Raw genomic sequence first — 12,623 nt, forward strand, 5'->3', positions numbered from 1 at the left:
TTGAACCCCACCTATCTACTTGGTATTTTGTGTGAAATCATGAAAACGTGGCTTCACGATGTTACACTATTTAGAGACTGACAATAGTCGTTCTCATACACCTAGCAATGTTGTTTATCCGTATCAGTAAAGCTTTTGATTTCGTACCTCATCATCATCTTTAGAGTTAAGACGACCAAGAAAACCAGAAAGTAATAAAGAGAAACTACGCAAATTGAAAATATTGGTAAATGAAACGAAAACCCAGTTGAATTAGTTTACAACCTTCTTCTGGGCTCTTGAAGATATTATAAAAATAATGAACAGTATCCTTAAATAGTAATGTTTGAAAGAAAATATGCCATTTGGGTAGTATCATGAGTAAGTATGAAACGAATTCATTGTTGACATCAAGTAACATTTATTTGAGCCCATTCATTACGAAATGTTTTTGTTGTGAATAAAAAGAGAAAATGAGTTTGGATAGAATGAAATCCGAGCTGGTAGACCGTGTTTGAAAAGAACTAGTAGAATTAAACGTTTTGTCTGCTACTGTTGCAGTAGTGTAGACGAAGGTAGTATCTCGAAGTCTGAGCAACGATTGACTGGAGAGCTCAGATGCACTCGTATTTATGGGTGTGGGCCGTCCATAAGAATGCTCACTTCTGATTGGTCTACACTTAAGATTGATTTTTCGGATTGGTCTACGTTGTTGATAGGTTGCTACAACAACGCGATCCAATCCAATGTTGTTTCAAAATTTGTATGAATTGTACAGTAACGAAAATAATATATAATTATAATGTGATGATAGAATTATGAAATAAGTAATAAAAAGTTAAACGGTTTTATTGCACAAAAATAATAAAACATAATAATGATGCAGATAATTTACTAAAACTCTAACAAATGATCAAGTAGGTACTAAATACCCAGTTACTACACCACCCAACCTCATCAACCTTGGACATGATCAGTCTAAAACAAAATATTAAGGGTGCAGTGTAACTTGAAATAAATGCTATGATCGGACTGTGATATCATGCGAAGATAGTGACTAGTGTCGTCTACTGGAAAGGTGAATTCAAAGCATATAATTATATGAGCGGTTTACTCTACATAATATAAATTCGACTTGTCCCCGATTCTATTTTAGCCTGATCGATATTCTAGATCTAGATTGATGAGGAGAGTGATGTGATGAGTGGTACCTAGCAGTACCTACATATTACTTCATCTTCAAATTATTTTTAATATTTTCATCCATGTTGCAAAGACATGGTACTTGGTGCCTGGTACATATTAGGTACTGTGAAATTTCTGCTTCATCTTCAAATTATTTTCAATATTTTCATCAATGTTGCAAAGACATGATGCTGATATTATGGACATGAAAAAAAAAGGGGCATATGTTAACCACCAGAACGAAGATATAGCTTTAATAAAATTTATGCAGAAAAAAAAAGTCAAGTAGTGGTTGGAACAAGTATACTGAAGAATTCGGTACAAAATATAATCGACTACCCATCGAATTGTAATCATTACCATTACTTAATTTCAACAAAAATCAAAAGAGATATGTTTCAATCCGGTTCTATTCTTTCATAAACTTTGATCAGTTGTTAGTTGTTACCTATACATGATATTTATTAACCAATATTAAATTTCCTTAATGTTCATGACATGGCTTTTCACATTAAAAATATAAAATTCTTATTTATTAGTTTTTCGCCTCTCTTTCCTGCTTTTCACCCGTTCTTTTTTTTCTGTTCTTTTCTTCTTATTTTTTTACAAAGTTTTATTGCAAAATATTTTGTATTAATATGAGTAATCTGTTACTGGTTGGATGGAAGAGCAATATCTGCCTTGATTTATCATGTGCACATGTTGAATTCTGCCATTTGTTAGGTTACGTTAGTATCTCTTGTACTGAGTAACCTTTCAATAAAATCATTTATTATTATTATAAATTGAACTAAAATTACTGATAATTGTTTGTGTTCCCACTGGTTGAGTTCAATAAAGCTGTGTTTGGCTTTGGCTCACCTGGTGATTTCTCTTCTTTTCCGCTGGTGATCGTATCCGCCCCATTTCCGTTGAAAGAACCAAGTCTGTGCCTGGAGAAAGTTGGTGAACCCATGAAAGATGCTTCATCCTCCGATATTCCGCTACCGTTTCCGGTTTTTCTCCCCTTTTTCATCGGATAACATGATCTGGTATCGTAAATTTGCATATCAATGCTGAACGAATCGGAGTCCGGCGATCCAGCCATACTACCCACTAAAAAAAAAAAAAACAAAATGAAGTAATGCTGGGTAAAGCTGATACTTTGAGTTATCTACTACTTTGTTTTCGTTTCGTCGCCAACAGTTCTTCTCTTTGCCTTCTCCGCTCATTTGCTTGTTCTTCTTGTAATCTTCTTCTCTCGTTTTCAGATACAGCTTGTTTGAATTTGCAGTAGAACCCGTGAAATATCCTAAAACATTCTTCTAGTTTGAAAGAGTTGATGTCTTCGCAGAAGAAATCAGACAGCTCCCTTCGAACGTGTTCTAGTTCGCCTAAGTTCCTTTGAAGACTTGCAACCTCTCTTGCCGCCATCTGAACAGAAAAAAGAACCATACTGTGAAAAATTTTCGAAATAATATGTTCTTACTTACTTGCAGAAAATCTGTCATTTGCGTTTTGATCTCTAACTCAGTTGTGGGGAGTTCGATCTGTTTTCTCACTTTCTTTATCCTTACATCTAATGCGTTGATTTCGTTATGGAGTTGTTCAACGGTTGTTCTGAAATAAATGTTTTTAAATGTAAATGTTTCAAACAATTCATTATGATTATAAATAACTCACTTAGCAGCGTCTTCTAATACTCCTATGTTGTCAGTGAATGAAAGTAAATGCTTGTTTTTCTTCTCAGCTTGCTGAAAAGGGGAGGTTGAATATTAGTTTACAATTCTATTAAATAAAACCATTTCGTTGGCAAAATACCGCATTCTAAAAGGATACCCTGAAGAATACAAAGCAAACCAAATCACAATTTCAACACAACTACATGTAGAGGCAATAAAATTGGAGAAGTTATTGAAATAGTTATATGAAAGTTAAATACTAAATCTCACTTTGAGGCCACAAAAAATCCAAGGTAAACTTTCCTTGTTTCATTCAAGTCAATCTGTTATGAATCATCGTTCCACTACCAGGTCTCTTTTCTTCTCTTTTTTGTGTTCCTATTTCACACAACATTCTTCGTGGAAAATATTGGGATAGAGAATTGATGCGTCAAAAATTATATATGTAATCAGAGTTGTTGAGACCACCGAGTCGAAGTACCAATATTAATATCTAGGATATGGTTTATGAATGGAGTCCGCAATTTTTCAACTATTAGGTTTGCAGATGATTTTGGCAAGGTGTGACATTTGTTTTTCATTTCTTTGAAAAGTTACATTCAAAGCTTAAAAGATCATATATCATTCTCATTAAGATATATATTTATAGTGTAAAGCATGAACATACATATGGGAGTGCTATGGTAAATATTTATATTTATTGCTTATGAGGTGTATTTATATATATATAAAAAAATTATTGCTATAATTGGGGACATCTTGCGAATCATTCATGATTTTTTTTTGATTTTTTTTGATTGTACATATGTAAAATGTTTATTTGAAGATATTATAAGTCTCAACAATATTTTCAAAAACTACACCTCACGATTTGATTTCCACAATCTATGGATCTTCATCAAGTAACGGTTGAATCAATCAGAAAGTCTCAACAATACTCTTTCTTCTTTTGATACTTATAATTGATTTATTAGTTAATTAATTATATATAGTCTAAATTTTCACGTATGAGCTCAAACTAATTGGCACCCTTTCATTAACTAGAAATAATTTCAACCTCTCAAAAAAAATACTCGTAGGCACAGAGAATATCCCAAAAAAGGGTATAACAAATAAAAACCCGTCTAGTTTGATTGGCTCGATTTCAATTTCCTTGAAATGTTTGTTTAACAAGTTCAAATTTGATGTGGTGCCAAAGCGAATTTTTTAAAAATTCAAACATCTAAAAATGTCTTACCAAAGCAACGAAGTGTACGAGATTCATATTTGGTTTATTAGCTCTAATATCCGTAATTTTCTGCAGGGAAGACAACTTTACCCCAGCTGCATTACCAGCATAACCACCCTACAATTTCAAATATATATATTGAAGTGATAACACTTTTTTTCAAGTTACTCACCGAGTTCAAAAAATTCCCAGCAATAACTATCATGTACAAAACCTCTTGTAATGGTTTGTTTGTCATCAGGTCTGAAAATTTCACGAATGATATTATGGAAAAGAGTATTATTTTTTCAATTTACCTTGAGCTGCAACTATCATAGAGTTTATGCTGGGTGCTAAGTAACCCATATTGGCGGCAAACTCCTCTTTGAGTAACATGCTTTCAATTCGTAACTTATAACTGGAATATAACGAATCGATATTAGTAACAAAACAGTGTTTACTTCATTATTTATTAGAATAGTGTGTACCCACTTTGGTATGTTTGTGAGTTGGATCAAAAACTTTTCAGCGTTGCCCAGTTTATCGAAATCACCGTTGAAAGATTTTAGCATGTCTAATTCATCCACTTCCGGCAGAAGTTTCAGAAGACCTTTTAGTTTTTCTGCTCCTATATCGTCATGTTCTCCTTCTCGAATCAAGTGAATGATGGCTTCATTTGAGCTGAAATAATAATTCGTTTACAAATTGGTATTGGGAAATAGCACAGAATTTTTTTTAAATCAATATTTTACGCTGCAATAATTTTCACAACTAACGACGCCGATGTTAAAGTATTCCGTCTCCCGTAAATTTTTGAAAGAAATACCAAATAGACTTCACACATTGATAATTTTCTGTTATATTCCTAGTGAATCTGTAAAACGACTTATTCTGATTCTACGAATGATTGGTGAAGACACAGTGGTTTTCACTGAAAAACTTCTACAGAGATCTTTGGCAACAACAAAACGAAAATGTTCTCACATATTTGGAAATGCGATAATTTTTTTTCCAAGTCATTTCCTCTGGGATAGGGTAAAACCGGGATAGATGCCCCAGAGGGATAGATGCCTCATATCCTAAAAAGCTAACTTCCCGAACTCGCGACTAAGAATTAACACTATAAGCACGAGCCGTAGTCACCCCGTACCTCAGTTACCCAAGTACAGTCTCTGCTCGATCAAATTGAATTAAATAGAAATACGAAATAACTTCTAGGCACAAATGACTCAACCGGAGTGCCAACAAAAAACAATTAGAATACGGTAGAACAGGTTTCTTCATAATCGAGGATGGTGCCAGGATCGGCGTGAAAGATTTTGGTGCCATAAGCAGAACTATCAAAAACCTCAAATCATAATTCTAAATGGTCATCAGTAGTTTGATTGTTTTTAAAACCATTCACTTTCGGGAACAAAAACTCTATACAATTGGTAATGAATTCATTTCAGAAAACTATTGAAATGCATTGACATTGCTTATGACGTAAGCAACAACGATTAAATTCACATTTTTTGTTTTCTGGACTTCAGCTCGGGAAAGGTTGAAATTAATTCGCTTATATCGATGTTCCAACTCTTGTTCGATTCAAATTATTATCAGTCTGCCAACTTTTGTATCATACACGACCTTACGTAAGTTTTTACGAGTTGGAGTTTTAGCTTTAGCATTAAGTGTTTTGAGACATATCTTAAAATAGCTTGAAGTGTATCATATAACTCTAATCCATCAATATCTTTGAACTTGTTATGAATCGTTGTTTCTTGAAGATTCATACACTGTCAAGAACACAATGGGTATGTTTTTTCCAATGAGTCTTTATGGTACAAAAATCCGAAATTTTGAAAATATCTCTTACATTTTATTGAAACGCTCATCAACTGAGTTTATGGCTGTATCCAGAACCGCGAAATTATATGTTATCTTAAATTTCTCTCAAGCATCTTGGATTGGTTCATCTCTTGCTTAGTATGAAAACAACCTTGTCTACGTTTTCTCAATCGATTTGGCATTGACTCTGTTTCTAATGCGGCTGAAATACCAAGATAATCTGCAATTGGTCTAGGTTCTGCCAACATATCCTCAAAACCTTCATCATCCATTGACTCACAAAACCTTCTATCACACTACAAGAGATGCCAGAAATGAGAATGTTCCAATTTATATGACAAGCCCTTCAGCTCCAACTTGTGGGAAATTGCCAATACTTCCTGATAAACTGGTATATCAGCAGAACTGTAGAATCGTTTGCAACTAATTTCAATGAGTGAGCGCAATATGGTACATGAAATACGCTAGGGTTCATTTCCAAGATGTGTCGTTGAAGAGCAATGTTTTTTCCATTCATATTACTCCTGTTGTTGGCTGTAGTCAAACCAGCTCCCGTGGTGTTCAAAGGAAGGATAAATCCCTTAATACAATATTAGTAATTCCACTTCAAGGATCTTAATGTATGTGGATTCCATGTTGATGAAGGCTTATCTATCATTTCTTTTGATGCAATGTTTTATCTCTTCCCAATATTACATGTTTTGTCAGTTCTCTATGTAGAATGGTATCTTGTCAAGACATCATGTTCTTGTGATGCACTGTTTGGAACCTTTGGTGTAGTAATGAATATTACTGGGGTTTTTTTCCCAACACCAAACCGTTATTTTAAAACCTCGACACGTGCTTCAAAAGGAAGATCAAATTGAACATACTTACAAAGTTATCCTTATTTATACCATAGATACCTATTCTAGGTTCCTGCGTCTTAAGTGTCTTAAATTAATTTCACAATATTGCCTTATCTACTTATGATGCACTGTTTTGGAACCTTTGGTGTAGTAATGAATATTACTGGAGTTTTTTCCCAACCCCAAATCGTTATTTTTAACACCTTGACACGTGTTTCGATCACCAAGTGATCATCTTCAAAGAGGAAGATTAAAACTCAGTAAAACTGACTAAAACTCTGATTAAAACTCAGTAAAACTGAGTTTTAATCTCACTAAGATTAACACTCAGTAAAACTGAGTTTTAATCTTCCTCTTTGAAGATGATCACTTGGTGATCGAAACACGTGTCGAGGTGTTAAAAACAACGATTTGGTGTTGGGAAAAAACTCCAGTAATATTCATTTCCTTATCTATTAATCTTAAATTAATTTCACAATGTGTTCTTATGTAATAGTCAGGTGAATCTAATAATTAAAATATTATTTCAACAAGCTATATAGTATACTATTAGGTATTGGTTCACCACTGTTATTCATAATATTATAATGTTTACTTATTTCTACACTATCATAGGCATCTAGATGCCTGTTGTTAACTTGTTTAACTAATCTTAATGAACTAAAGTCTTTGGAATGGTTTTATTGCAAAGTATGATGGGCGACTGCTGATTTTTCAGGTCTTCCATATTTTAAGCGTTCCTTATATCTTATTTTGATAGATCTTTTAGTCTGTCCATAATATTTTGCACCGCAGTCCTTACATTTGATTTCTTGAATTCCAGACTTTTTCGAATTCTCGACTTTGTTTTTTGGAAGATATCTCTGGCCAATTATTTCCAAATATGAGTTCCCTCTCCTTCCTGCTCTCGCTCTCTCGTGGCCGATTTTTTTACCAATCAGAAGATCTAGTGGTAGAAAACCTGTTTTTGGAAATACCGGTAGGAAAGTACTTAATGATTGGGAACATTGTTCTATTTGAAATTTGCTGAAACTCTTATTTCCTCTATAACTAGTTTATTGATACCTTCTAACTCATTTTCAACTCAGTTACTAACACCCTCGGCTTCATGTTTTACTTGTATTCCCTCTCTCTTCTCTCTTTTTTTTTTCTGCATAATTAGGTGGTCTTGGTTAACTTTCTTCACGATGAGTGCATGTCTTTCTTCAAAAACTGATATTTCGTTGTTTTTTTTTTTCTAAACCATATTTTCACCTGACACTTAAAAAATGACTGAAACTGAATCAAATGCAGATACGTACCTTCTGAATTGTTTCAGGAATATGTTGATGTTCAAACTTCTTTTACCATCTAAAAGGGTGATCTAAAAAAAGAATGTGTGGTGTGAGAAGAAAATTATCACTAGCGCTGACGATTCAAATGACAAAATCTTACCTCGGAGTTATCTTTTCTCACTCGTTTATCAGAATTATTCGAAGGGTCCCTATTACCTAACTTTGGCGAAGAATTGGCCGAAGCAGGAGCCTGTTGACAAAAAAGACCTTCCATTTCAGACCAGTCCATATCCGCCATCGGAGAATTCTGATGAGAAAAAGCCACTTGGGTCCAAATGTTATTTTTACCAATAACCTAACAAAAATAATTGGAAAATAGATTTTTAATTATGTTTTTCGATTATTGACAACAAACCTTGTTATTGGGAATTTTATTCCAATTGATAGTTTTCATTTTGCTTCTGGGTACAGGTATTTCTTGTTGGGGTAATTTCTCTATCACAGTTTCAGTTTCACTTTGAGGTGGGTGGGGTGATCTTATTTTTTGTTGAGGGGGTGGAGGAGTGGGAATCGTCGGAGGTATGCATGGAGGTGCTGGGATGTTTGGAGGTGGTGGAGGAGGAGGAGGTAACGCTGGACCTACAAGAAACGCTTTGAATTAATTGTTATTCTACAACACACTATTGAAGAAACATTTTTTGAAATATTGAGTTCCTTTGTGATATCAGAATGAAATTCCTGAAGATAAATTGTTTTAGTTTCATGAAGGCGAAACGTAGGAAACTCAAAGAAAATTTATTGTAGTTTACTGACAGTGTAAGTTTGAGTGTATCATTATTATTTTCAATCATTTTTGTGATCTCTATACCACAAGTAATAATCAATTTCATCAAAAACTGTATTATACATCAAACAGACGTTTTCAGTATTATGTCTTGATATGATATGACTGAAGCTCATCATATCCTGGTTGGTTTGGTAGAAAAAACTTTTCATATAAATTTCTACAATACCCTCCTTGGTAATAATTGAATTATCTCATCACAGGTATGAAATATGTGTTAAATTTACATTTTAGTGATTATTTTATAGAAATGGTTTCAAAGTGATCTGGTAATTAAAAAAAAAATCACAATTTTGATGCTTCAGATGGTATAGAGTGAGTGTACAACAGACATCCGTATAATCTAGCCAAATACAAAAAGTTACAACATACATGTTATTCCCCTTTTATACCTAGTGAGCCATCGGTGTCTCGTATAAATTATACATTCTGAAAATGAATTTTGATGATAAATAACATTTCATGTTGCGCTTCATTTTTAAATCAACAATTGAATAATTTTCAGCGTTCAGGACCTTCAGTATTGTGAAATGAAAAGTATTTATATATAATTCTGTTGGGGATATTTCTGATTTTTAATTTTTCACTTTGAATAAAAAAACAACTTTCGAAAAAATAATATTTTTTTTATGATACTTTAAAGGGATATACCTCGTTAATCCTTATCTAGCAAAAGTTTTGACTTCTGAGGGATGTGTTTATGAGGAGTTAGCTTGTTAAATATAAAAATTATTTCGAGAGATTTTTTTATAGAGTAGTAGGTATACTGCGGTCCTTGGAGACGACTCAACTGTCTTATTCGAATAGATTGATCCATATGGTTGTTTTTAAAAAAATAATCAGCACTGAGGAATACAGTTTTTCAAAAATTTTGTCTATAATATTTCTGTACTGTTTTCATTTTATCAACTGTTCGGATTTATTGTTCAATTTTTTTGAGTTCAGACAATAAAGAGTTGTGAAAAATTACTCCGAATTTTTACTTACTCGCAACGGAATATCAGAGGGTGATGAAACGCTCAATGAAAAACTGTAGTGAAAAATTATGGAGTGTGAAATTCCGCTGTAAAATTACGAGGGAGTGTAAAACCCCACTATAAAATTGTGTTGAACTTTTGATATTTATTGATATTTATATTGATATTGATATTTATATTGCAAATTTATCCTATCAAGTTTTATTTTAATGCAAAAGTACACTCAAATTGAAAAATTACAATGAAAAATGAGAAATGAAACTTCTTTTGTTTTAATACCACTTGTATTTGTAACTAACGTTACTGCAGTGTCGTCCTGCAAGGACTTTCTCAAACGAATACCAAAAAACTGTTTATTTTTTCATGAACAAATCCTAAAGGACTCAACTTCTGGTTCTCAATCACTCCTGTGATGAACAGCCCGTAGAAAACAAATTTTTATTATTATTTGGCTTCTCTTCCTTGTGTAGCTCTTGCTGTCTTCTAGCCACAACCACAACGCCACAACCAGTACTTGTACTTCCCTCAATCAGAGGATTGTCGGAAAGGATAAGAAGGATTGGATATACGTATAACATCAGAACCTGCTTCAGATCTGGGAACACTATCCGTAGCAGCCTCACAAGAATTGCATTCACCGGATACCGTGCGAGTGCGGAGAATCATACATCGGTGAAACTAAGAGGCCATTGAAAGTTCACATTGCCGAGCATAAGAAACACACACAGCGAGGAGAAACCAGCAAATCAGGAATAGCAGAGCACGTTTGGACTCAACAACATATAACATCAAGTGGGCTCAAGCTGAAATCATCCACAAGGAAGAACACTGGTTTAGGAGAAAACTCAAAGAAGTCGCATATATGTTGTCCAACAACTCATTTAGCCAAGCTAGCGTAGAGATACGCAACATATGGAAACCTCTAATCAAGCGGAACACGACCAACTCCCGCCAAACGGTCAGCTTCCGTTAAAACCAATGAAGTGGAGAGAGGGAAGAGGGGATAGATGAAAGCACTCGAATGACCTTTAAATAGTCAGATCTCGGAGGAATACGTCCAGTTATCACCCGAAGACGATTGTGGATACTAACAATGGAAACGTCGTTAAGTATCTTGGTTTGGAATCTTCTTTTAATTTTTGCTTTAATGAAATGAATAAAACACTTTTGTCTAATTACCACTGGTAGATTTTATTTATATGACCGGTTTCGGGTTTGACCCGAATTACCATAAAATAAACAAGTCATCAATAACACTTTTTAATTTTCATTTCTTGCTAATAGTTAATTTTTTTTGATTTTTTGGTTGTTGCTTGTATTTTATCTCATTTCAGTTTTTTCGCTTAATATAATTGTTACTTTTCATTGAATCTTTTTAATTTTTTTTTACAGATTCTTTCAGGTATTTCAAACCAATTTATATCATATTAGACATTGGAAGTCCGAACTGATGAAATGCACCACGAAACAACTACCTCCAAACAAAAGTTTTAATTTTCATTTTTCATTCTACATTTTTTTTCGGGGTAGAATTACAAAATAAGATTTGGCATGGAAGATGAGATCATACACAAAAGTAATTTCTCGCTAATTTGGGCAGTAATTAATTTGTCGGCACTATTGACGGAAAAATGTTCACTAGTGATACAATAAGTCGCAACATCAATTGATCTCACCTAAAGGAGGAGGTGGGGGAGGTCCAGGAGTGGGACTCAGTGGCGTACCACTGAGCGATTGCCTTCTACTCGTATTGTCTATCCTGTGTTGACAGTGGCAATACAACTTTGACTGGATGCTGGGTGCTCTCAGCAACCTAGAGGCGTCTTCCCTGTTTTCTAAAAGAGTGGCACGGTGGACGAGACGTTCTGCTGTATCCCATATTACATCGCTTACAGCTTCCTTCGGGTCGATTCTAAGGAGATGTTGAAGAATACTGAGGAAGGGGATTTCTTGGGGAGTTTCCGCTACCTGTAATTAATATTTTAGAAAATACAATAATTATAATAAAGGTCTTTATTAATTTCCAGTTACATTTCTGTGATGCCAATCGGCAACGGAAGATGCAGACTGCCATCTGTTTTTCGACAACCAAATGTCATGACAAAACACAAAAAAACTTTGCTTACTTTTGAATGCATTTACGTTGCAAGGGATACAACCATTGCTATTACTTAATTGATCAATCTCAGATTAAACTGGAGATCAAGGCTAGTCAATAACTTATGGTTATTAGAAAACATAAATAAATATTCTTTTAAGGAATATAACCTAGTTAATGCTAAATTGATAATTCTCAGATCGTACTGAAGATTAAAAGTGAATACATTTTTGATTATTAGAAAACAAAAATGAACAATTAGAGTTTGAGGAGTGCCTAGAAGATGACAGTACTACCAACTGTCGAAAGCGCTCGCAGATAATTAATAGAAGATATGAAGCTTCAAATCTTTTTTGTGTATATATATATATATATATATATATATATATATATATATATATATATATATATATATATATATATATATATATATATATTTGTTGAATATCTGATTAAAATATATGGTTTTTTAATAATACGCTTATATCTGAGGAGGTTATTTTTGGATCCATTTTGAGAGAAACTTCAGAACTATATACACGGTAAGTCTTCTTTAAGGTTGATAACTAAGAACAAAATCACAAACAAAGAGGATTTGGCTTTCAACAACAAAATTATTAAATATTGTCAAAACACAAAATTTCAGGACTATACATTGATGGAAGTCTCTGTTGGAATACTCATATTGAGATGTTAAAAAAGAAAATCGGACCAATTTTA

At 33.5% G+C, this 12,623-nt stretch overlaps 1 protein-coding gene across 2 annotated transcripts in view; it reads right to left on the reverse strand.

The window, feature by feature from the left end:
* Positions 1-12,623, reverse strand: part of form3 (FH2 domain-containing protein formin 3) — a 240,731-nt gene that overhangs the window by 10,118 nt on the left and 217,990 nt on the right. For both annotated transcript variants that reach the window (XM_074182296.1, XM_074182294.1), the window contains 12 exons: positions 11,482-11,773; positions 8,400-8,623; positions 8,145-8,339; positions 8,012-8,073; positions 4,525-4,713; positions 4,350-4,450; positions 4,226-4,296; positions 4,063-4,170; positions 2,827-2,897; positions 2,637-2,763; positions 2,325-2,577; positions 2,026-2,259 (listed from right to left, as the gene is read on the reverse strand). In XM_074182296.1, the coding sequence (XP_074038397.1) occupies positions 2,026-2,259; positions 2,325-2,577; positions 2,637-2,763; positions 2,827-2,897; positions 4,063-4,170; positions 4,226-4,296; positions 4,350-4,450; positions 4,525-4,713; positions 8,012-8,073; positions 8,145-8,339; positions 8,400-8,623; positions 11,482-11,773 (1,927 nt within the window). The remainder of the gene's footprint in view (positions 1-2,025; positions 2,260-2,324; positions 2,578-2,636; positions 2,764-2,826; positions 2,898-4,062; positions 4,171-4,225; positions 4,297-4,349; positions 4,451-4,524; positions 4,714-8,011; positions 8,074-8,144; positions 8,340-8,399; positions 8,624-11,481; positions 11,774-12,623) is intronic.

The sequence above is a fragment of the Leptinotarsa decemlineata genome, unplaced genomic scaffold, assembly GCF_025532065.1.
Source record: "Leptinotarsa decemlineata unplaced genomic scaffold, Ldec_3_MD MMD2_tig00026328_RagTag_RagTag, whole genome shotgun sequence".
NCBI lineage: Eukaryota > Metazoa > Arthropoda > Insecta > Coleoptera > Chrysomelidae > Leptinotarsa > Leptinotarsa decemlineata.